This window comes from Notolabrus celidotus, chromosome 16, assembly GCF_009762535.1.
Source record: "Notolabrus celidotus isolate fNotCel1 chromosome 16, fNotCel1.pri, whole genome shotgun sequence".
Classification (NCBI taxonomy): domain Eukaryota; kingdom Metazoa; phylum Chordata; class Actinopteri; order Labriformes; family Labridae; genus Notolabrus; species Notolabrus celidotus.
Window position 1 is genome coordinate 9,697,123 of NC_048287.1, and position 26,356 is coordinate 9,723,478.

The 26,356-nt window shown below is 39.2% G+C and overlaps 1 protein-coding gene across 3 annotated transcripts in view; it reads left to right on the forward strand.

The window, feature by feature from the left end:
• The window catches only part of nrsn1l (neurensin 1-like), a 123,769-nt gene extending 102,665 nt beyond the window's left edge, over window positions 1–21,104 (forward strand). The window contains exons 1-4 of one of the 3 annotated variants that reach the window (XM_034705676.1): window positions 13,952–14,058; window positions 15,624–15,706; window positions 16,216–16,368; window positions 18,772–21,104. In XM_034705676.1, the coding sequence (XP_034561567.1) occupies window positions 15,647–15,706; window positions 16,216–16,368; window positions 18,772–19,191 (633 nt within the window). In that variant the 5' untranslated portion in view covers window positions 13,952–14,058; window positions 15,624–15,646 and the 3' untranslated portion in view covers window positions 19,192–21,104. Of the gene's footprint in view, window positions 1–13,951; window positions 14,059–14,148; window positions 14,186–15,623; window positions 15,707–16,215; window positions 16,369–18,771 lie in introns of those variants that run through there. The other 2 variants (XM_034705678.1, XM_034705677.1) reach the window with 2 other exon arrangements.
• The last annotated feature ends 5,252 nt before the right edge of the window (window positions 21,105–26,356 follow it).

The following is a 26,356-nucleotide window of genomic DNA, read 5'->3' on the forward strand; positions in this document are numbered from 1 at the left end:
TCACTACATTACTTCTCCTTTTTCCTCTGCTCTCTGCACCCTCTCTCCTCCTCTCCCTGTCTCATTTACCTCTGCTTTAACCCTGCATGGATCTTATCTGGTTAAAGAGCAAAAAGAGGTGAACCACACAGCATGAATATTTCATCTGTGTTTGGATTACCATTTTCTCCAAAGGTTCATTGTTCAATGTTTAATGCATGCAGCGTCGTAACTTGGCGCCTAGATCGTAACCTCTGCCCTTCTAATCACAGACAAAGCATGCCCTCACCTGCCTAGCCGTGCCAGCACTGTTTGTGTTTGGGAGTGTGTGTGTCATTTTAAACATGTGAGTGTCAGGAGGCTTGCTTTCTGAGTAGGTGGATTTTTGTGTATAGTTAGTGCATGTACGCCGACAGTGTGTGTGTGTGTGTGTGTGTGTGTGTGTGTGTGTGTGTGTGTGTGTGTGTGCGTGCGCGTGCGTGCAGGCGTGTGCGTGTGTGCTGGAAGCTTGGGGTTAGAGCGAGGCTAAGACCGGCTCATCTTTCACACGCACACACACACTCTGCTACCCTTAGGGCTAAATAAGATGATGAGGTGGGAGAGTGACTGAGATTGGAAAGGAATGAAGAAATGTGTTAGTAGGAGGGAGAAAGAGAGTGAGTAACAGATTAAGAGTGAAATTCAAGTCTTTTAGCTGCTGGCGTGGCTCCAGCTTTAAGTTGCAGCTGTAATATTCTTTCAAATGATCTACCTCCCTTTGGATTTACTGTAGTGTGTGATTTGGCAGCCCACACCATATGACTGTCTAATGGCTCGCCTGTCCCTTCATCCCCTCCCATCTCTCTATCGCTAAATGAGCACTGAATAAAGAAGCAGGCGAGGCTAGATTTGAATGGCTTGCTCAGTGGGTGTTTAAAGGAGAAAATGGGTGCACGATCCATTTTGACCTAAAATGCCCGTATCTCTCAGTAGCCATAGAAATGGGCTCTTTTAAATGTATAGTGTCTCAAAAATTACCATACAAGTAATTCAAAAGTGAGGCTCAGGCAGCCAGTGAATATATCAAGAGCGTTTGACCCGGTTGTATCTGAAATTTCTCAACGCATCTACCTTTAGCTTTGCATATATGTGTGTATTTGAGGGTGTGTATGCCCAGCAATGATGTCATCTTAGTATCTTGCAGCAGCATGAAACCAGGTGGTGGTGTCTGCAGACTTCAAACTCATCAAAGAGAAAATTATTTTCATTTACTCCATATCCAGAAAAAATAGTTGCCTTGGTGCGCAGGTCACACCACACACACAAACACACACACACACACGCACGCAGTCACACTGAGGGTGTTATGAGAATTGTGATCTCACATGTTCTGTCACATTCCTATGAATTATGCAGAGTCAACACAACCCATGCTTCATTACTTGTTAGGTGCACATATGGATTTAAATGTAATGTGTTCATCTTATGTTTCACTCCTCACATCTTACCTGTCACTGTTGTTTGGTATTTCTTAACAATGTGCAACTTTCAAGATGGTGTTTTTTTTTCCTGTTTTCAATAAGTATATTTTAACTGAGCCACAGCCACAGCCACCCCCTTGGTCTGAAAATATGCAATAAGACATAGTGAAATACTAGTTTCTACTGGTTGTTAAAAACGGTATCATAGTCAGTGAATGTGTCCTGAAAAGCACAGGTTGTGTAAAGGTTTGTCCATTTTTTGCTGCCCAGAAATGGAAGAATGGTTCATGGAATGGTAGACTCTAAGAAATATGGAAGTACAACTTGGTGGACCTGCTCCATTAGTAGATTGAAAGGGCTAATTCTGAGGAATAAAACACAACAATACTAACTTTGTGTTGGCTGTAAAGCAAGGAAAACATACTTTTGAGCGTTAGATCTCCATGGATCTTCAGACCTATCATTCAGCAGTTTTCTTTCCATTGCATTCCAACTCAAAACATCCAACTCAGAAATCCCTTCTAGTGTTTTTTTCTGTGAGCATGTTCAAAAAACAAGAAAACATCCGCAAGACATATTTGTAACTAAGGACTTATCAATAGACACATAAAATGCTTATCTTAATAACTATTTCATATGCGTACCTTCGTCTGTGCTTGACATTCTGCACAGCATGTGCTGCATTTCTTCCAAATTGTAACTTGCCTCAGAAAGTGATTCACCTTTCTCATAATAGTTGTAAAACACTGTTTCCTGCAACAACATACGCACATGCTCTCAGCTTCGCACACTCAGTACTTCACCCTGGCTGCCACGACTGGTGTGATCTATTAATCAGTGTAAGCTGACAGCTCTGGATAATGCTCCCTTTTATTTAACTGTGCTTTATAATTTATCATAAGATTAGCAGCGTACGTTGTGCTGTTTTTAGTGCTCTATACATCTCATGCATACTGTAACTGAGAAAACATACCTTCTATTACGATTCAATATCAATGTAAGTGAGTTGTGACAACATCTGCGTGTTCAAATGTTAACAACTTTGACAGTCACTCCATAATTTGCAGACCAGGGCTTACTTAGTTATTCAGCGATAATGAGATACTCTCTCTCTCTCTCTCTCTCTCTCTCTCTCTCTCTCTCTCTCTCTCTCTCTCTCTCTCTCTCTCTCTCAAGCATGCACAAAGTCATATCTTGCAGATGTTCAATAAAAGCTGTGAAAAGGCCATTGCTTGTGCCAACTGAGCTGACAACTTTTGTAAACATAAAAAGTTATCATCATCATGAACAGCAGCAGAAACCTGACCACAGATCTGTGAACTTACATCCACCTCTTGGCTTGGATCTGTCATCTTAAATTCTTCTTCTTGAGCTGATCTACTCATGTAAAATGTGCGTTTATCAGAGGATCTACCCCGACACATAAACCTGAAATAGCACATAGTTACACCCAATAAAACAAAAAAGATTAATTTAATAAGTGCTAGTGTAAAACTTATTTCAGTCTTTCAGGACATCAATAAAATCTGCTAGACTTTGCATTGTCTTTCAGAATCACACACCGCAAAACATTTAGATGGAAATACATTGGCCCTTTGAAGTACCCTCTGTTAAACTTCCCTTTACATTTCAATACTCCTCTCCCTTCTAGCATGTCTGTTTCTTTGTTTGATTCCTTTTGTTCTGTCTTCTGTATCCCGCCATATAGAAAGGTTAAACACACCTAAGCAGAGGCAGTGTGACTGATGCTGAGGCTGTTTCTAAATGTTAATGACACCCTCCGGGCAGAGTGCTGTACACCGCAGTATCCTATTGTAGAGTTATAGCGTGGCAGTTATGCTATAGTGGCTCCATCTGTGCACACACATCAGAATCTTAGTGATTGTGCGCGAGTGCACACACATACACACACACGCACACTCACACACCGGGGACAGCCAACTGTACAGCTGGCATGCAGCCAGGAGTCCTTCCACTGAGTGGTCAGGGAGAGAAATCAATCAAACATGGCTTGTCAGGCCCCTGAATCCATTATAGCAGAGAGAGTGGTGAGGCTTGAGTAAATAGGCATGACAAGGAGAGACAATTAGCAAGAATTCAGTCTGTTGTTTGAGGCAAGCTTGGGGATTTGGTAGTCCTGCATGGCCTAGTTTGGCCCACCTTAGCTTAACTCTGTCAACAGGCTCGGCTTGCAGCTTTATTGCTGGTAATTCACTAGCCCTCAGTGTTTTATGCCCTCTCTCTTTACAGCCTAAGCAGGCCAAATCCATTTAAATAAACACCAGTGCTGCAGAATGATGGCTGAGGTGTTTAAAGGCACTGATGCGCTACTAGCACATACACTGCATCACAGCTGGGGCCATTATGGCATTTCAAGCCAGTATTGTACAAGTGGTAGATCAGAAAAAGATCTCACTGGTGTGCATGACTGCAACTGTCCTATGTTAAACATGCGTTGGCTATACCTGTAAACATGGTACAGCACATCATATGCAGGAGATGTTTACTCAAAATAATTATCCGGATTTGCAAAATTATTGCACACTTTTCTGTACTGGGATCAGCAGAAGAACTTGATTAGAAACCATGTGCAGAGAGCTCCCTGTGTGAGTAAGTGTGTGGTCATTACTCATACGTAAACTCATTATATTGGTCTAATAGGGCTGTCTTTTGACTCTAACAGTGTCTGCCTTCATGCAAAGAACATTAGTGTGGCCTGTGTATGGAACACAGAGTTGAAGTTAGAGCCCAGTTTGAGCGAAAGAGCCCACATTATATATTACTGTATTGCTGCAGTCTGCAATTATTTCCAAGTCTGCCTCGACTCACATAGTGCTTTGGTAATTGTGACTTGAGTCAGAGTTTGACCTAAACTGTAATTTGGGTCTGATGCTAGAAGAAGGTTTTATCTGCTAAAGGGGAAAAAGGTTTCCTGAGTTATAAGTTTCCTGAGACCTAGCATCACTTTGAATGTATTTCTTTCCCCATAGAGAATATTCTACCAATCCGTTTGAATATTCTTCAGTGGGCATCGATACCATCCCTTTTTGCTAGCTTGCAGTTTTCTTTCTCCGTGCATTGGGCGACTGTCATGCAAGAAAATTCAATAGGAACGATGGGAGGAACTTACAAAGCATAAGAAGGGGTAGAAATGTCTTATCCCCTCAAAGGAAAATCAGTCTTGAGAGCCGAGCAAATTCCACCTTACAAAGCCAGATTTATGATCCCAGCTTGGTTGTTGTCTGGGGCTCCCACATAAGGCTGGCCTGAGCTTGGCCTGACCTACAAATTCTAACCCTAGTATTTCAGATTTGATTGGACCTCTTTACTGGACCCTGAAGCATCTGTGTGCAAGGCTGTGGGGGAAAGCTACAAATAATCGAACCATCAGAAGCCAGTCCCGTAAGAAACAACTGTGAATTTATCATGTCATTCTGAGAACTACAGGGAGCCCTCACATGGAGGCCATAGGACAGAGGATTCTGAGGTTATTTGGTATCCCAGTGTGTTTGTTGTGAGTAAGGATGTATTAAAGGTCTGAAAAGCTATGTCCATGGCCCGTCTCAGAGTGCATGGCTGCTATTCTCTTTTAAAATCCCTGAGGGACAGCAAACATATGTGGGTAGTAGAGTAGCTAATGCATTGTATGTATATGTATATGTGTATGTGTGTGTTGTGTGCTTGAATATTCATCAAAGGACAACCACACCGACTTAAAGCACAATGTAAGCAAAGTCTTGAGCATATATTTTCATGTACTCTTTGTATATTGATTCCATTGGAAGTCATCCTATTCACAATGCTGAGATGCCAAGCAGAGGACAGAGACGGGACCATGTGGAAGATAATTCAGAATAACATATAGCTCTGTGCAGGAATCCAGAGGAAAGTGAGTGACAGAGTCTGAACACTCATGATGAAATGGTTTCATCACCCTATATCTGGTAGCCATCTCTTTTTCTGCATCCTCTCTTCTCACATGTATGTTTTATATACATGCATAAAGGATTTCTTCAAAGCCCTCACATGTTTATTAGTCCATAACATCAGAAGCATTCATGTTTATACTCCCAAGCCACATTTGACATTTTTTGGATATGATGAATCATTAATGATGACCTCAATAGGCTTTCACATCTTTGGCCCACAGATCAATAAAGTGGTTAGGGGAGTAGGTCAGCAACTCTCTAGAGGTGTCTGTCAGTGTGTGTGTCTGTGTGTTTGTGTGTTTCTATGTGTCTTTGAGCATGCCTCCAAACATTTGCACCCTGTGAGCGACTGTAAAATGTTGATGCTAATTGGCGGCCAAGCGCGGCCCTGTCTCCAGTGTGACACTCCAGGGCTGGCAGAACTGAGGCTGGTTTTCCAAGTTTTTCCAAGCAATCCCTGCCTGCGAGGCTGTGGGAGTTCCATCCATTATTGATCAGATCCAAGGATGAAAGCAGGCACGCTCAGTGGGGACTGTGCATCTTTGGCCTCACACAGAAAAATATAAAAATACAGCCTTTACCGCCAAGTCTGTGTGAAGAGAGACAAGGAAATATCGTTTTTATTTCAATTCAAGCTCAGGCTGGAACCCAATCTGTCGGGGAAGTAAATGTAAATAAGAAAAATAGAGGGTGAAAAATAAAATCTTGAATCACCCCTAACATTTTAAAGCACCATCCTTGATTTTTTTTCCCCAGATGATGACATTGTGTTGTGCTTCGCAGTGCCAGACTTGGCAGCTTAGTGTTGCCCAATGATTCAGCTGTGTAGAATTGACCTCCACCTCACCTTGGCAATACTCCCCAACCAAATGGACGTTTGGCAGACAGAACACACACTGGCTATAAACCCGTGTATGCACGCCAGAGATAACACACGCTCACTTACAGACGTACACAGACACACACTCACACACACTCTGTGAAAGGTTACAATGCTGCTTGAAACAAAGGGGCAGATGGTTGACAATGATACAGAGCCAGCACTGGCAAGGTGGATAAAATACAAATTTCTGTTTATGTATGAGTATGAATATGTCTCTATATATCTCTCTGAGACAGATTTTGCTGGGATAATGTGCGCCTAATGGCTGTCTGAAGCTCTCCAGACATTGTGTTTTTATGATGCAGATCTGTGTATGTTATGGCCTATGGCAAAGCATATTGCCTCACTAGAACTTGGTGTAATATATTACCACGTTAGAATGAGCTTAAGATTCAACCACTAAAGGTAAAGGAAATAAGCTTTACGACAAGGTTTAAAAGTCTTATCTGCAAATATAAACGCTTGAAGAGATTTTTCGGTCTTAATGAAACATTTTTGAGCTTTTATTTTGGTCCTTTTTGATTTAGTAACATCCGTTGTTTTCTGAAAACTAGTTTCCAGAATTATGTAAGCATCAAACACAGAAGAGAAGCTATAATGTTTGAGTGTTTAATACAGTCAGTGTATGATCAGTCTCTTCACGTCGTATCTTGAGCGACTGTGATTTCCCTTTCATTCATACTTTATAAAGCCTGTGCAGTACTCCTTTACATAACTGAGACCGTCCATTCCATGTCATTGGCATATTCAATGGCTATCCACTCTAATCCATCCCAGGTCGTTAGCCCTGTCTGCAAGGCTAATCATTATCTCCTCTGGCTCAAGTTAGCCAAAGAGAGTGCATCACCAGAATGAGACAGTTAAATATTCATGTCCAACTGCGGTTTAATATCCTCCTCAATGATGTTGGAACCTTTTGACCCAAGGTAATCATCAGTAATCACATGGTCACGCAGACCAGAGATAAATTTGATCTGTAGATGGTTGACTGTGATGAGCTTTTGACACAGCCGAGCGCCGATACCAAGGCAAAAGCACAAACTATGATTGCCACATCCAGCCTATGCACCCTGTGCTTTCAGGGTGCGTTACTGATGGCATATCATTTCATCCTCAGGCATGTAGGTATGACATCACTACATTAATAATGGAACAATTAATTATGACCTATTAGGCTGATGAATTAGATTAGATAGTGAAGAGGAATGTAGTCATGTGATAGTATTACTTGAGGATACATTAATGACTTTTTGGGGATGGAGGTGGGGATGTGCTGGATAGAATTTATATATGCCAACTCCGAATGAGATGAAATCTGCTCTCTATTAGCTATACTAGTTAAAATAATGATCTATGTAATAATTATGATATATTACAAAAATACAATAATATCTCAGTGTTGTAATGTGATTGTACTAAAACACATGAATTGTATGATGATTGTACTCCTATGTCCTTTGACGGTTCCTAATGTGACAACACACACCATCCTAAGAGATAGCTTCATATTGATGACACGCTTTAGCCTCGTGGGACCCACTGGTGCATTCAAGGTATGTTTGAAGCAGATGTATGGGGGTAATGAATGCGTAACACCATCACAGGACTTATAAATATTCATATAGTTGTTCTGTTGCATCACATAAACAAAGATACTTCCAGTGACAAACATGACAAGCTAACTCCAGTTTCTATGAGTAATAGAGCAGAAAAAGCAGAGTATTTTTTCCTGGAGTATACATAGCACAACAGTCAATAAATGGCTTCATTTGAAAATAACACACACGTTTACCTCTCATAAATCATACCAGTATTGAGGATCTCCTTTAAGTAGTTGTACACATATCAGGTTTTTAATAAAAATAGATATTAATGATATTTTCTGTCTTCAAAGACTAAGGAAACAAAGGAACTTGTTATGATCTTAAGCTTTTAAACAGCCCTGTGCTGCATTCCACTGACATCTAGTGTCAGATTTGGGGACTGAAATAACACACTGTGTCTGACCTTGTGCAGGTGTGTGTCTGTGTAAACCCCCAGACATGCACATGTAATCCACTTCCCAATACATCAGTGTAGCTTTATTGATCTGCTTTATGTGACCTTGAATGATCAGACATTTGGAAGTGCCACGTTGGAATGAAACCCATCCATTCCCTGTGTCTGCTGTCTGCCACTCTAATGACTTGAGGGAAGACGGGGAGGTAGGGGGACTCATTGAGATGGACCTCTGAACCAGTCAGCTCTGCAGCGGCATTATGTCGTAAACAGTCTCCCCTCCAGGCACAGTCTGTTACGAAGGAAGTGGGTCAATCTGTCTCAGATGCAAAGATGAAGTCAGCAAGGTAATACCGTTTACTAGACAGACAGACAGACAGACAGCGTACGGACAGACAGACAGACATACAGACAGACAGACAGACAGACAGACAGACAGACAGATAGACAGACAGACAGACAGACAGACAGACAGATAGACAGACAGACAGATAGATAGATAGATATTTGATTTGTTATTTTGTGTTTTATTTCTATTTAAGCTTTAGCAATGTCAACGTATGTTTTCCATGCTAATAAAGCCTTTTGAATTGAATAGATAGATAGATAGATAGATAGATAGATAGATAGATAGATAGATAGATAGATAGATAGATAGATAGATAGATAGATAGATAGATAGATAGACAGATAGATATATAGATATATAGATATATAGATATATATATATATATATATATGGACTGTGATTATATAGCACTTTCTCTCTTTCAGACCACTCAAAGTTCTTTTACGTTACCCATTCACACATCGATGGCACAGCTGCAGGGGGCAGTTTTGGTCTAGCTGTCTTGCCCAAAGACACTTTGGCATGTGGACAGCAGGACCTAGGATCAAACCCCTAACCTTCCGATTGAGAGAGAACTGACTGGCTCTACCACAGAGCCATAGCCGCCCCCCATCAGGGTCTCTTTATCTGGAAATCTAATTACAGTGTGAAGATCAAATTCACTAATAACAATATTTATAAAAAAGATACAAAGAAAAAAGGGACTCCCATTTAATACAAAAGTGACAAGATTGAATCCCACATATTATATGTAAAAAGGTTTTCTGAGAAAGAATGTATATTGAAAAATAACACGCAATAAAGTCGTACAGGCCCATATAAACTCATTCACACAGACACATGCACACATTCCTCTGCCTCTTTGTCATAGGATGTGACACCTGACGGCCCATTAGTTTCCAAAGTGCAATCCTATTCTATGAATTTCTTTCCTTATAGAATATTTAGACTCAGTGCGTTTCACTTGGCTTGTCAACATGGCATGCATTATTCATGTTAATGTGCCATTATCTGACGCTCTGCGTGGTGTAACGCAGCCTTTCCTCAGCCCAGCACCCACCAACACACTCAGTGACCTTCTGAACTATGCACTCCCATCACCCTGCCTGCAGTGCTGCAGCAGCTCCGCTTCATAAAATACACTCAATGGGAAGAAATTTGTGCTTTATCGTGCAATTAAATTGTATGCTCACTAAAAGCACAGCTAAGATAAAAAAAAAAAACAGAAGATCTGAGGTTTACACATAACTGGGTCATGGAGTGCCTGCAACGGCTGCTCTTGTGTAACAAATGGAGCAGTTTAAATTTACCTTGACTTTGACTATGCAATTTAAAAGGTTTTTCTGTACCTATGATACATTATTTTATCATCTTGTTACCAAAAAATATAAAATATATATGGAAAAGGGAGATGAGTAGACATATTTGAGTCAACAAACCTTTGGTGCTGGTACACATTTGAAGAATCCATAAGTTCCTCCAGGCTTGAGATAAAAGAAAAAAATATCATAGGCTACTGATAAACAAGTATAGCCAGTGTGTTTGAAAAGAGGAGTGAGACAGTGAGATGCTAAATGCACTGTCATGTCTGCATTGTTAACATATAAATAAAGACAGCAGCCAGTTAGCTTACTTTAGTTTAACCGTTGCTAACACAGCAACGTAATCTGTAACAGTCCATGTTTGTTCAGCATCTCACTTACTTTTCTGGGTGCATCTTGGACAGATGTCTGTTCCAGTTTGAGGTTGTCTCTGTCTTCTCCTCAATAGTCATTTTACATATTCAACATGTTGCTCTGCTCTTGCTTGCAATTACTGTAAAATATTTGAAAGCAAAATGAAGGTTTCGTAGAGTCCCTTGATCCTGACAGGAACTGTTGCTTAACAAGATGGCAAGTGTACACACATGCAGGTGAACACCCGAGCCAGCCCTCGCTCTAAACTGAATAAATTATGTTTCACAAACGTTTTTAAATCTAACAAACATTAAAACAGTCTATATCAATATAAAAGACCAAGTCTTCTCTCTATCTCTCGAGTCCTCATGTAGTTAAAGCTCGAGTCCGAGTACAAGTCAGAGTTATTAGTGCTTGAGTCCAAGTTGAGTCACCAGTCCTGAAAATCATTATTTTCCAGTTTGCACACTACAAAACTGGAAAACATTATTATTCTAATATAATGATCATTTAACTGAACATGAAGGTTATGTTGTACTGGGTGAATGGGACTTCTACAAGAACATTTGTCGCCTGCTTTTTTGTTATCATTCACATTAAGTTGAACATTTTCATTAACAGTTACGTTACACAAGGTGAGTGGGTTGAATGCTGACTTTATTCCTAGTTCAGCTTTCCCTCTCGAAGCTTTGCAGATGACACACCTTGGAAAATGTATGACAAAAGTCACAACTTTTTACACTGTTGCTCTTATTACTACCACTTAGAGATGCACTCAGCAGCCCTGCTGCCCTTGTCTGAAATGCAGGTTGGGATCTGTCGTTAAAATATCCATATTTTTAGCTTAATAATGTAGCATGCTAATGGAAATTAACATTTTTCCACCATTGTTTACAAATATGATGCTAACAGAAACTAAATTGCTTTGCGTTGTTACCTCAGCGTCAACGAGCAGAGGTAAAATGTGCCAGAACTCTTTTCCACAAATGGATTTGATATGTGTAAACTGCTAGTCTCTGGCTTTACTCTTGTTATGCAGAATTAATCACCGTGGTCAAGGGGTCGTCAAGGGGTTCTGACTGATCAGAATCAAGTACTTAACATAGCCTGGTGATGAGTAGAAGGCCAGGTAGTAAGGTGAGCTAACCAGTTATAGCTCCGGCAACATATCTAATGCACAGACTTGAGAGATGTATTATATATTAAGATTCAAGAGTGGTGTTGAGTTTTATGTAATTCATTGCAAGAACTTGGATCGCACTTCTAAAAAGTCGAACTAATCCGCTAAGCTCAACAACTGAATATTTCAAATGTAAAAGTAGTGTTTCAAAATAAAAAGAGAACAGGGACACAAGGATGAATATCAATATTCCTTCAGCGTGTGTAACTACAGTATAGCTGGATTAGCACTCCACTGAACTGCAACTTATCAAAAAAGTGTCTGCCAGTGCATGTTGGAATAGCACCAACCGTCCCTACCACCCTGACAGGGATTAGACAGGTGGAGAAAATGAAAGACTCAAACTGTCAGCTTAGTCATCAAACCTAAATATTGTGGCTTTGGAAAAAGATTCACTCTTTCTATTTGATGGGCCAATAAATGAAAAGCTTTTCACAGCTAATTACCATGATGGCTTGGATGTTCCTTGATATTGACAGCGCCTTTATAGGCATGTGTGGGTTGATGCCCAGGTTAATTTTAAGATACCAGACAAGCACAATACATAATTTATCACACCAGAGGATAACCCTCCAAAGCTGGTGAATGGAGGAAAGTAATAAAGGCAGCAAAGCATGGAGCTGAAATGACTGATAATGCTCGTCAACAGCTTTTGAAAGCGGTAGATGAAAAAGGTGCTGTTTGCTCATTGTCTTAGGGGAAAGTGTAATAATCTAATGGCCAATCAACACCTTGTACTGACTTCCTCTGTCTGACCTGCTAGACTGGTAACCATGGATTTTTTTCTCTCTTTCTGATAGAGAAAATCTGTGTGTGTGTGTGTGTGTGTGTGTGTGTGTGTGTGTGTGTGTGTGTGTGTGTGTGTGTGTGCGTGTGTGTGTGTGTGTGTGTGTTTCCTATTATTTATGGCTTACCATACTGTGTCCAAATTAAAAATACACAATGGTGATGAACCATTTACCCCATGCACACAAGCACATCTATGCACTGCAAAAAAATCGTTTTCACACAGAGACTAAAAACATTCAAAAAAGGTAGTACTTTTCTGCCTCCATTTCAAATGTTGTGGTAGTGTTCATTTAAAAAATAAATCAAAGGGGGGGTCCTTTACCATTGTTTAAACTACTTACCATGCCTTGCAGTCAGTCTTTGATGAGAGTTTTCTCTTAAGAGCTAAAATGCTTCTCAAGTTTGCATTCCAGAGGCATTTGATGTCATTGATAGCTGCATTCATCCCTTGATTCAAGTTACCTTCCATGTCACATTTGATGGATAGTAAACACTCAATAGTTACTAAAATGTTAATTCCAACATTTTTCTTATTGTTGATGACAGAATTAAAACAGACTCATCAATAAAAACCCAGAGACCATTGAACATTGAAGACAAACTTAAATTTGGATTTTGTTTTTCTGTGCCAAACGGGTCCATACAGAAATTATATTTAAGTCTGATTTGTTTGATACTTCTTTTGAAAATACCATCCCATCAAAATGAAAACATTTTTTTGTAATTTTTCACTGTAACATTTCACTATCTTTACATACAGTTAATTCAGTGAAATGTTATGTGAAATAATCATTATTAAAACAAAGGTTTTAATAACAATAAAACAATAATTGTGCATAAAAAGGAAAACAATAATGGGTAACTAAGTGGTACAAAAAGTAAGCAATAAAAGATCTGTAGTTAGAATCAAGTATCCTCAAGAACAAAGTGAGCAGCTCATTTTGGTCCTATAACAGCAACATCTGGTAAAACCTACTTTGTTTATTTACTTTCAGAGGAATGATGACTTCACATAGTTACTTTTACCAAAGAACGCATGCAATGCAATGGCTCCCATTGGTTGGTAATAGGTGCAATCCATGTGTTAACTCATTGATCACATTATTTGTCAACAAGAAGCAATGGTCTTCAAGACTTGAATTCATTTCATTGAATTTTAGGATCTTGAATTTCAGAAATGGGAAGAATAAGGATTTAGCTGTAAATTCCCCCCTATCCGTCTCATATTATACATACAAGCATTACACCTGCTTTTAAGGGGCCTTTTAATGTTAAAGACTCTCTTTTTTCTGTTGATTTTGGCGACCATTGTCTTGACAAAGTACTGCTTATTATAACTTGATTTTGTCCATGTATGACACCCAACCCACAGCAGCAGATTAAGACATCAAAATGAACTTCATATGGAGATAAGGTCAATCTTTCTGCCGATCTTAAAGTCATGAAAGGGCATCAATATTAATTTCAGTCAGTGACATTAAGACTCCTTAAAGGAGCTTTAAGTGTCAAGATAATTGTAATGCGTGATTGTAATTGTAATTGTAATATCATGTTTCATTCTCTTTCCTGTTGTACTTTGTCTGTAATATGTTTCATTGCGTTTAGTTTTAACCTGAATAGTTAAGTTATTTTAGTTTTAATTTTAACAGACAGACTGCTTAAAAGCCAGATGTCGTATCCATATGATGTACACATATTCCCTTCCAGCTTAACGCATGCTCAGTTCAACTGATTCGCATCAGCGGGAGCGTTAGATATCAACCGGTCCGTCGGCTCATGGGTTCCCTGTGAGAAGAGCGAGCACTCCGGATAGGGGTAAGACCGAGTCTTTCGCTGGGTGTAAATCCGGTTGGAACACGAAGGGAAGGTCGAAGTTTTGGATAAAACACAACTAGAAACTGAGTCTCTGTTTATGAAAAGCGATGGAGGAAAGTGTGATACTGTGCGTCTGAATGGCTGCGATGACTCACTGCTGTCCAGAGCTGCGAGTCTGTTTATATCTGCGCTGAGTTAATGTCATTACATTCAAAGATGTATCACAATATGCCTAGCTTCTCGTATAAGTATGCTATGAGAGAATGAATATGGGAAGACATATAGATCCGTCTGTGACAGTACAGAAACTGTGATGCATATTTTCGGGATGCTGAGGTATCAGATAGAGAAGAGGTTTGAATTCGTTTTTTTCGCTGTACTTACATACAGGAGAGAAGTTTGGGCAAATGCACTAGTACCATGGACAGCGGCCTTATAAAGCCTGTACCCTATATGAGGCTCAACACTATATTCTATGATCATGAACGCCAAAACTTACACTGAGTTTGATGTGTTTTCAGACTAACAGTCAATGGTAAATATATAGATATCAATTAAACACTTAATTTACCATAAGTATAACAACTTTCTTTTTAAAAGTATAATAAGACTAGGTAATAAATAATGTAAGAATCTTAAAAAGTCAAACATTTCTCGTGAAAAATAAAACAAACTGAGTTTCCTAGAGGGTCGCAATCAAAAATGTGTGAGGCAACTGGTTTAAGCCGTATCAATAGTTTTATATTTATACATTTGTGGAAGGCTAACCTGGATGTACTAAATTTTAAGACGTAAAGTCATTCTTTCTAAGAACATTTGGTATTTTTCTGTAAATGTGCAGCACTAGTTGTTTTTTTCCTGACAGCCAACTGAAAACTACTCTTCGCTTTGTTTACTCTTTGTTTGTCTGTGGCATGGAAAGTTGAACTTTTTGGATGTTTAATAGACAAGGGCTTATAATCAAAAATCACATGGACTCATAAAAGCTATAACAGCTCACGCTGTGAGATCAATCAGTTTGCACTGAGAAGAGGGTAAAACCCTATCATAACATGTGCAGGGTGCTCTCATCCTGTGATAAATGATTTGTTTTTCAGGGTTACGTTTCAAACTGCAGTCAGGTTAAACATATCATATGGAACAGACTGAAATCAAACATGTGTGTCAACCAAGTGAAACAGTCTGAAGGCAAGGAGGGGAAATCAATCAAACCACCTAAGGAGAATAACAACAGAGAGGTGTGTGTGAATATGCCTATAAGAAAGAACAGAGTGAGCACGCACTCACATCCGTGTGACTCATACGTGGGTGGTAAAAGAGCCACACCAGGGCCAGGTTAGCCGTCAATTGTTCACATCCAGCAGTTATAATTGCAGCAACCTGATGACACAGGCCAAGATTTATGAGCCGTCTCTGATGGGAGGAAGGCTTTTATTGAGGGAAATCCATATTCTGCAGATAAACAGTGTTTGTGTTGCAACAGCAGTTGACATATGCACATATGGACCTATTCAGTACTGTGAACATGCATTACATGAGGTTTTCGTCTGTGTCTCTTACCGTAGGTGTTCAAGGTGAGTGAGGTGGGATGGCGCTGTGCCCTGAAGCCTGTGTCCCTAGCTCAGGAGGGGAATCCTACGAGAATGAGGTGAGCTTTGGTTACCTCGTGTGATGATCTTGACTTATTTGATTTGGATCTACAGACAACATAAAACTGAGAGGAACCATCAGAGGTAATTGGAGGTGTGAATTATTGTAAAGCCAGAAGACTTGCCTTAAATGAAAGGGATTGTTTGATGTTTAAGTAATGGTTTAAAATCACATAATAACATAATAACAATCTTTTTTTTCTGGAAATACTTCACAACAGCACTTTGTGTTATTAATCAACTTAGATCATTACCAAGTCAGTCTGTCAGTTTTTTTTACTCTTTTATGTCTTGTTACATGATACCACTCCTCAATGCACACACCCCTCCCCCCATCCCATATAGTCTTACTTTGTCCTCTTCCGTTGTGCTATATTGGTTCAGTTGTAGGTACTTCAGTCTGTGATTAGCGTTTTCTTCTAATGTAAATAAGCGATGCCAGCTTTCACTGCATATCACAGAGGATTTGTTCTCTCTGGTAATCTGGTCCCCATGGGAACAACCTCAGGCAGGTTCAAGCTGTCTTCAATTTGGGGTGCGTTCCTATCTGCACCACTTCTACGAGGAGTGCTCATCATCTGTATGGGAGAGAGACCAGGATGCTCAAGGGTTCGTCCAGAGCCAGAGGTCAACCTTATGGTCGAACTCAGCCGTCTGGAAGGTACAGAAACCACACCCTGCAACCTGTTTACATTCACTAACTGTCTTTACAAGATCTTTGAACCTCTTAAGTCCCTGTCCTTAATTTGGTAAATTCACTGGTGCAAAATCTTAGTAACTGTAATCAAGCCAAACTGCAATGGCAATCAATGTCAAAGGAAAGCATGAGTACAAGCATGGGTATATCAGATACCTGGTTGAATAGTCAGTTTGTGTCTGTCAACAGTGTGTAGAGCAATTTCTTACACATTTTTTGGTAGCAATGAATATTGTTTTTCCCCTTTTCATTTCTATATTCCTCCTTTATGCTGAGACAAATCAGTCACTGATGTACAGATTTGGTACATGGTAAATACAATTACTGTTCACAGAAATTATTTTACCTGTTATCAGATGCAGTGACATCAGTGGCCGGTAGCCTCGAGGTTTATCTGTCTGTCATTTAGTCTTTCTGTTCAAAAAGTTTCCCATTACCCAGGCAGGTGTACAGTTCCAGTCAAAAGTTTGGACACACCTTCTCATCTAATGGTTTTAATTTATTTTAATTATTGTCTTCATTGTAGATTAATAATGAATGCATCAAAACTATTAAAGAACACATATGGAATTATATAATTAACAAAAAAAGTGTTTAAAAAAACAGAATATGTTTTATATTTTAGATTCTTTAAGAAGCCTCCTTTTGCTTTGTCGACAGCTCTGCACACTCTTGGTATTCTCTCAGTCTGCTTCATGAAGTGGTCTCCTGGAATGGTTTCTAATTAACATGAGCCTTGTCAAGAGTTCATTTGTAGAATGACTTGCCTTCTTAATGTGTTTGAGACCATCAGTTGTGTTGTTCAGAGGTAGGGTTAGCACACAATATATAGCCCTATCTGACTACTGTTGTAATCCATATTATGGCAAAAACATATTATTTCATAGTTTTGATGTCTTCAGTATTCATCTACAATGTGGGAAATGATTAAAATAAATAAAAACATTGAATGAGAGGGTGTGTCCAAACTTTTGACTGGTAGTGTATTATTTCAGATATTCCTGAACAGAGTACTGGGAAGCATAAAATATGTTTAAACCTTTATAGTTAGTTTAAGCTGCTTGTTAACACAGATGTTAACAAAACCTCAAGTGCTCAGTCACATGAGAATCAGCAAGGAGAAAATGGATTGACCCTAATAATAAAAAAAAACATAGAAATAAAAAGCAATGAAAAAAGGGCAAAAACAAGAGCTAGAATTGATCAGTCATTCAGAGAAACATTTGATAAATTGAAATTGTTTTTGGATTTGCCCTCTACCTCCTACACATGGTTATAATGTTTCTTTTTTTTAATGTATTCAGATACATAATGAGAAGTGGGTTTTTCTAAAGTCCCTGTGGGCAATACATCTCAGAACCAAACATTTCATGTTGACCGGGTTACTGTGCTTCATCATGCTGTTGGCTTATTGTTGGAGAGACATAGATTGATTCACTGTAATGTGCTTAACAAAAGTACTACGACTGCTGCTATTAGAATAGTTCAGTTAGTTGTATGCTTACTCAGTACATGAATGACCCTGTAACAAAGTTTAAGTTGTTTCATATGACATTACAGTTGTAGATCTTGCACAGCCTAAATTGCATGCAGACTTTAGCTCATACATTCTTAAACAAATGTGCGTACTAGCCAGGTTGAGTGCTTGCAAATGGTCCTCAAGTTATTTAGTGACTGAAGGTTTTACTGTTGGCAGGGTAAAATGCATAATGAACAATTAAAGTTCAGGAGATCTCACAAAAATGTTCCAAAAGCAACAAAACAGCCTTTTTTATTTTGCTCAATACATGAACTATTATAATGTCTTGCTGACTAACAACTAACAATAACCAGAAACTAATTACCTTTACCAGTTAATGTTTTAGTCTTTTTTTACAGTGATTAATTGATAATTAATTAATTATAAAATAATGTATGCAACCCCTATGCAGTATTTTATGAAGACTGATTTAAAAAAAGGTTAGTATTTGTATTGTACCTTATTTGAGTTTGAGTCCTTCCTTCTTATTAGACAAAGACATAGTGGACAAATCCTTCTTAGACTGACTGCTTGTTTCCTCCTGCCTGAGATGAGTTTTTCCAGTGCAATACCGCCAATCAATTCTGTGTACTCATCTAACATCTAGCGTGCATACAGTGAATATTAAACAGTTTTCTCAGCATGATGAACTGCAGGCAGTAGTGTCATGGTATTTTGTGAAGGTGACTTATGCATTTAAGCCCTCTGCACATTTGCCAATTTTTGAATTTCTGTATCACAAACAACAAAATGACCTTTCCTAGCAGGGAGTAAAAAGTGCTGTGCTAATAAGGCCAGGGCTGCAAAAATGTACACTTCCTTTATCATGTCTGTCCCTCCTCTTCAAGGTGTCCTTGGCCTTTGGTCTACTGATCCTGACTGCAGGAATTGCCAGCCTATCAGTCGGTTACTCCACTCCCCACAAAATTGAATCATTCGGAGAGGGAGACCTGTTCTTTGTGGACACCCAAGCCGTCAGCTTCAACAGGGGGTTGCACGTCAGCTCTGCAGCTGGGATCTGGCTTACCTGTTTTGGCTCAGCCCTGGCAGCCATGGGGGTTGTCGTTTGGATCCTCCCAAGGGCCAACTTTAAAGAGAGGATGTTCTACAGACAGAGGCCGGGGGAAAAGACAGAAGAGTCTGGGTCAAACTGGAGGGGATTTAGGTTTCCTGGTGATGTAGTCACAAAGCTACCAGGTACAGAGGAGAGTAAAATACCTGTGACACTGTCAACAGTGGAAAATGTTCAGCCCACTCCTTTAAAGTGATCTATATATATCTACATGGTACACAGGCTCTTGTTTAAGTCATTGGACCTCATTTAGTGGTTAACTGACTATTTTAGCATGTCAATTTGTCAAATGGAGGTTGTTTGATGATATTATCACATTTAGACCAAAAGCACAGAGAAAAAAACTATACGTTTTGAAAGAGTCATGTGTAAGCCATTTTACAGAACCAACCCTTAAGGTAGTGAAGGTAGAGAGAGTCATAAAAGGAAACAATCCTAGTTACCTCTGTGGTACAGTCAAAGTCAAATTTGAAGTATCTCCTCTGTTTGAGGAAAAGCTGCTTTACAAAAAAGTAGTTATTTTACAACAATCTGTCTGAACATATTGTCCGGCACAAGACTGAGCTACACTGAGGAGCTAATGCACTTTTATAGTGCATTACAGAGAACATTAATAGAATTACAAGTGGTAATCCAGTTCATTAGCAATTAGCAATTAGTGCAACAGCTTCAGTAGTTAACCTGCTAGTCTTCCAGGCAGTATTTCACCTAGCATCTGGCTCCACCTCTTTCACAAGCATAAGCTAATGTTGCTTTTTTCTATTCCTACACAGCCTGTTGGAGACATGAACGTTAGGTCAGTATTCTATATTAAAGCGACAAAGGTTTAATAATAAGTCGTGCTGGTATTGAGCTAGCAGCTGAGATATTGATTAGGCTGAAGGTCTGTGTCAGCAGGGGAGTTGATTGGACAGCGCTGAGTGTGTGTCAGTGTGTGGCTCTGGAGCTACAGGTCATACCTCTGTTCTAAGATGGCATGATGTTAAAATGACACAAAGGGATATCAGAATTATTTGGTTTGCACAAACAACGTGAAACACATGAACAAGAGCTTTAGACTGCATTCAAGAGTAGGGAGCACAACCTCTTCTCAGTGTACTTTATTTCCAAGAAATCAAAATGAATATGTTTGTATGAGGCCCCAAGACTTTTACCAGAGACCTTGTACTACAGAAGAGGGATGTATTTTTTGGTCATAGACTGTTTGTGAGGTGCACTAGTGTTGTATTTAGAAAAATACATTGTGAAATGTATTCTTCAACACTGAAGGAGAGCAGACTTTTGAAGGCTAATTGTAGATGATTTGATATTTTAAATTCCCTCTTGATAGTTATTTTATTCTATTTTTTCTCAGTTCTGTCTGCTCATTTTTAAAGTAGTGGACTTAATAGTTGTGTACTTTGTTTAAATATTGGAGTACTTTCTTTGTTTCAAAATCAACAAGGCAGTGGTGATGCATGATTCACACAGAAAATCTATTTCTTATTTGTGAAAGGACATTCAAGACGGTGTTTGCTTTCAAAGAATCATTGACTGTTCTTTATGCTCACATATTTCCACCAGAGCACAGCCTGTTTAGTTGAACACATGTTCAACAACACACCCACACATGTGCTCAAATCTGTGCTCCAATGACAATATCACCTATTTTCCCCCACTATAATCTGGCTCCATAATTGCCTACAATCTGTGTCTCCAGGCAACAGTTGGGCTTCAAGTGCTTTATTTTCAACTCAGAACAAAGACTCTTTCCTGATTGGCTGAGCGTTTCTCTTCTCTTTATTTTCACACCAATCACATTCGTGTTTACGACAAATACAGTAGATGAAGGTGAGTGAGAGGAATTTGCACTGGCACCTCACAATCCAGTTGTCTGATCAGGTCCTCCAGTTTAGTCAAATTATTTCAACATGAGTATAAGACCTTGAAAAATGGTAGAAATAGAGTAATGATGATGTCCTGGTTGGTTAACTGCACTGTTTGTATTTGATGGTGATGTTTCAGTGTATAATTGTTTTATTGGCTTTGATGAATACTAAAGGAGATGAGAAATAAATGTCACTGGGGCAACATAAATAACAAAAATAAACTTGTGATCTGCATAACCTACTTTTTACCTGTTTTAACTTTTTTTGTAATCAAACATTTTTACAGTGGGAAGAATAACAACACATTTTACATCAGTAAGTGATGTCTTTGATCTCCTACATTAAAGTGCTCGTGTGAAATAAGGTGGTGGAGGTTTCATTTTGGAGGCTTATTGTCTCTCACTAGTTTCAGTAACCCATTGAGGAATTACAGTCTACTTAAAAAGGTTTATTCGGCTCTTAGCTGGCTTGAGCCTTTTGGCTGATTATCATCGTTCTCCAAGTAACACATTGAGTCTCAATCGTTGTGTTTAAGCAGCAAGCGTTTCTCCTTTGGAAAATCCCTCAAACCTGTTTTGGTACAAGGTAACAGTAGGAGTACAAAATACCTTAAACAATCCGAACAGTGAGGTTTAGGCCACCAGTCTAAGTAGCTAGCTCCTACATTCAATTCTTATAGCTTCTATTCGGTCTCAGCAGATGTCTGTCTTACATGAGTTAGCTTGAGGTTTCTGCCTGTTAAAGGAAGCTTGTCCTTGCCATTTGGCCCCATCGGTGTGTATTTTTAAAAAATGTTTTTTTTTCTTCTCCATTTTGGCCTACGTCCACACATAATCAGAGTTTTAGGTCACTCAAAACGAAGGGGTTTCAAAAATGCACTTTAGGGGGAGATTACTGAAAACTCTGGTCTTTTTTGTGTGGACCATAGACTAGATGATAAATGGATGTAGTCTCCATGACGTCACCCATCTGTTTCTGAAGCTCTGTTTTGCAGCCCATCATTGGCGGGTGCATTATTGGAAATGCTGAACTCAGCCTGACTTCTATTGAACTAGTGTTTCTTTCTTTCTTTCTTTATTAGTATCCCCATTAGCAAAAGCATAAGCATCAGCTATTCTCTCTGGGGTCCAACACATATAATCATGCACACTAACACACAATCAGCAAAACAAGACAAACAAATGCAAAACAAAAACAGCTCCTCATAATGAATTACAAAATAACATACAGAAGAGAAACTAATTGGTCATTCATTTGGCAGATGTCAACACAAAACCATAATAACAATTAAATTAATGTTTTAACTTTCACTGTGTGAGGTAAAGAGGCAGGCTTTGAGTCTCCTCGTCAACAGTTACAGTGTTCTTGCCTGTCAGTCAAGTCAGCTGTGCCTCTCATAATGCAAAAATTGTGAACTAAACATCTACTGAACTGCTGAGTTCTGAAAAAATTAACCCCCCTTACAGTGTGTGCCGACAGAGAAATGAGCTATTCAGACTAAAGTCATTTTTTGTGCCAGGCTGTAAACGTGTTCATTTCTGCAGCAAAGATCGTCTTTTATGAATTGATGTGTATGTGGTTTCCAGTACTTCTGGAGTCAGCCTTAAATGGCCACTCAAGGAACTGCAGTTTTTAGCACTTGTGCATTGGCTTCATATCTTGTGGCAGAAGATTGTCACTTGATGAAAGCAAAAGTATTTGGGGAAGTACTTGCGCATGGCAAATCATACTGTATGTATTGCACATGGACCATGATGGTGGTCTACCCGTTGGTTTATGTCTGTACTGTCGTTACTGTGAGGTTTAATTGCATGTTTAAAAGGAAACCTTGATGTTCATCATCATTTTACTGCAGTGCAAAGGGGAATAGATATATCACACTCAATAGAGTGAATCAATAGATTTAAATTCAGCACTCATTGCATAGTATAGAGACTGCTTTTTACAATTACAACTCATTCAAGAATACACTCAATACACATTTGCACACTGCTCTTCTATGGTGTTTGCTGTGACAGACTGATTACACATTCTCACCACCTACCTGCCTGGCATGCTTTTGCAGGCGTTTTCAACGTGTCACAGGATAGTGTGGACGGGGAAACACTCAACAACACCTGCTTATTTCATTTTACAGAGCTGCAGTGTAACCCATTTGCTTATCTAGGTAAAACTGGCAAAATCATGGCTTCAGATGCAAGACAAGAACAAAAACAACAACAACAACAAAAAACATACAGTACTTTGAAATATAGGAAATTTACCCCAAAGGCTTTTTAGGTTATATTTGTGCAAAAACGTTTCTAAAGCACAAAACTATGAAATATTCAATAATTAAAACAAACGCTTTCCTTCAAAAGAATAAAAAAATCAGCACATAATGTACAGGCATATAAGGTGAAGCTGTGGGTACATGCAGGAGCATCTGTGTGTTTCCGTACCAGTGTGGAAGTATGTATGAGTACATTGTGTTACTGTCGAGAGATGAGTCACACTTGCAGCTGTGACTCATCCAATCCTTTCTCCTAGGTCACACTAACAGGGAGGGAAACTTCATGTTTGTACATTATGTGACAGTTTATATATACACACACAAACACATACACACGACTACCTGAGGTCACAACTTGTCCTCAGTGTCTTATACATTTTGAATCACTCATAATTAAAATACTGACCAGTTCATGTTGGTTCCAAGACCGGTTTGTACATCAAGTTCTTACAGACTGTCACTAGGCATCATATATTAAGCTGTGCTTAACCCTTAAAAATACATTTCTTTTTCTGTTTTTGAGCTCCCATAGCTTACGGTCATTTCAACAGTTATGTATACAGTATATACACATACCTTATACAATTTTTATTAGAGATTAGTTGTTCAGCAAAGCTTGAAGTGATAAAAATATGTGTAGCATATATTTATTATTTTGTTGTCTTACCCCCTGTGTATCTGGTTTAGTTTACTTCCTGCCCTCATGTTTCCCTCCAGTTTGATTGAACCCTAATTAGTTCCACCTGTGTCTCGTTGTCTCACCTGTGTCTGATTGCCCTGTAAGTATTTCGTCTCTGTGGCTGTTTTCAAAACCGCCTACGATACTACTAGTATGTACTCATTTGGCCAAAATTCAGTATGTAGTATGTGAACAAGAGTAATATCTACAGTATGACAAAACTACCTGGATGACATACTGATTTAGGAAAATTTCTCAGTGTGCAGCAGACCAGTGTCCCTCGCATACTGTTTCCCACAATGCACAGCGCTCATTCCGCTTTTTCATTTTTCATCTTTTTTGACGGGGGGCACTCAGTTTTTAGAGTTTGGAGTTTCGCTATCAGCTTGGCAGTTGTTTTCGCTTTCCAAACCAGAAATCCAGCAATGCCTGGCCCAGCATACTGCAGAACAGATCCAACAGAACAGTCATACTGCATACTACCTTCAAACACAGTATGCAGTACGCAGTACGCAGTACGTACTACATACTACATTAGTAGGTAGTATGTAGCAGGCGGTTTCGAATCCGCCCTTCTGTGTCAGTTAATTGTTCAGTCTAACCTGAGTGTTACATCTTCCATGAGTGTTACTACGTCTTCTTGTGTCCCACTGTTCTAATGTTTCCTGTGGATTTGTTCTAAGTAAATTTTGTATTGTCTCAATTTTAGGTTCTTTAATCCTATTTCCCGTCTGCATTTTGGATCATCTTCTTTTTGCGCAACGTGACAATAAGATCCAGTCCCCATCTTACAGACAGGTATCGGTCTGATCTCATCTTAATCCACCATGAGTGACAAGTTACAACGGCTAGGACAAACTTCATTTTAACTGAAATACATTACATGCAAAATAAAAACATACATATACATTATAGAACAATAATTCAGTGGTGATACAGTATACAACAATAAATCATGCTGTTAGTCTTTTTTCCTTTCTTTTTGCAAAAAATAGTGAACGCAACCATGGCCGTGTATAAACCAGCATGGCCATTGTAGGCCATCACAGGAACTATTTCTATCCTTGTTGTTTACATGCTTCTTGGGAATGTTTGCATGGCATGCTGGGCTTATTAGCAAGTTTATGTAAGTGCATAATTGGATTAAAAGTGGAAACTGTAGTAGTGTTTCCTGTGAAGACAGAAGCTGATATGTTCCACTCACTGCAGCGCTCTGGGTGAGTCACACTGCTGTGGGAGACAACCACACAGCCCAGGATTGGGCTGCTGTCTGCTTGACTGATTGGCATACAATTCCATCTGAGTGAGTGTGTTGGTGTGTAGGAGATGTATCGCTGGGTGCCTGGGAGTCTGCTATATTGGTATGATACTGTAACATCACATCTGCTGCAGAAAGGAGATAAGAAGCTGTCTCTCATTTCTCTGAGAAGGTGTGAGGGATTAGGCACTCTTTGGACAAATACTGCTCTTATAAAACATCTGCAAAAATATAAATTGCAAGTTTTTTTTACTGAAATGTAATCACTTTTTTTTCAACAGGAAACCTTCAATTGGAAATCTTCTCCTGAGAAAAGATTTGGCGTTGGAAAAAATCTCTGTGCTCTCTGAGTGGCCCTCTAGATTGATTACATGTAATCATACGAGTTACAGTCCTAGTGAAAAGTTACCCCACCATTTCCTTCAAGCGGAAAAAAGTAAAAGAAAAGATAGTAACATAATTGGTATCATAATAAGGTAACATAATTGTATGTAGAGCCTAACATCTATGTGATGGCATCACTGGCTATCAATCTGGGGATATTTGTTTAAGCCTCTACGACTACCAACCTCTGCACTGTTTTTATTTACATCACAGAACTCATTACATTATGTTTTGGGGATTCTTTGTCACTGAGCTTGATAATTGTGAATCAAGGCAGATGTATTAACCCATCAATCACTTTCTAACTGATCAAGGAAGTAATGTTTTTCACATGACACCCGTTCATGCTGCTATTGCTGTTTCACTGTACACTGCCTGCTCAAATACCCACTACCCACTGCTGTTATCATCCTCATCATCTTCCTCCTCCTGCCTCCTCCCCTGCTTATTCTTACCATACTCGAAATTGCATCTGTTGCCATGTGCATTGATGTGTCACTTAATATCTCAGCTGTTTGTATCTGCTAATGTTTATTCTGTGTTGAGGGGATTTTATGTGCTTCCTCTAAAATCTTGAAAACATTGGATTCATTTGAACCGAGGAGTTATCATCTACATTTGTTGCATTAACAATGGTTATACAATTTTAAAGAGAGGGTATTGTGCTCATTTTCAGTCTTTTTCCTTTATTAAAGCCCATCAAGGCACTCTAGAAACCTCCTCCTCTGTTGTCATGCCACAAAGTCAGCGTCATTAATCAGTGTCGCTCTATTGAAATGACAAATTATAAAATACAGCCTGATGTTTTGGTCCCCAAATCTGACCTGGAAAGTCTTGAAAAGTGACAAAAAAAAATTCCAGCAACAGAGAATAGGATATTTCTGTTTGTGTGAAAGTGTC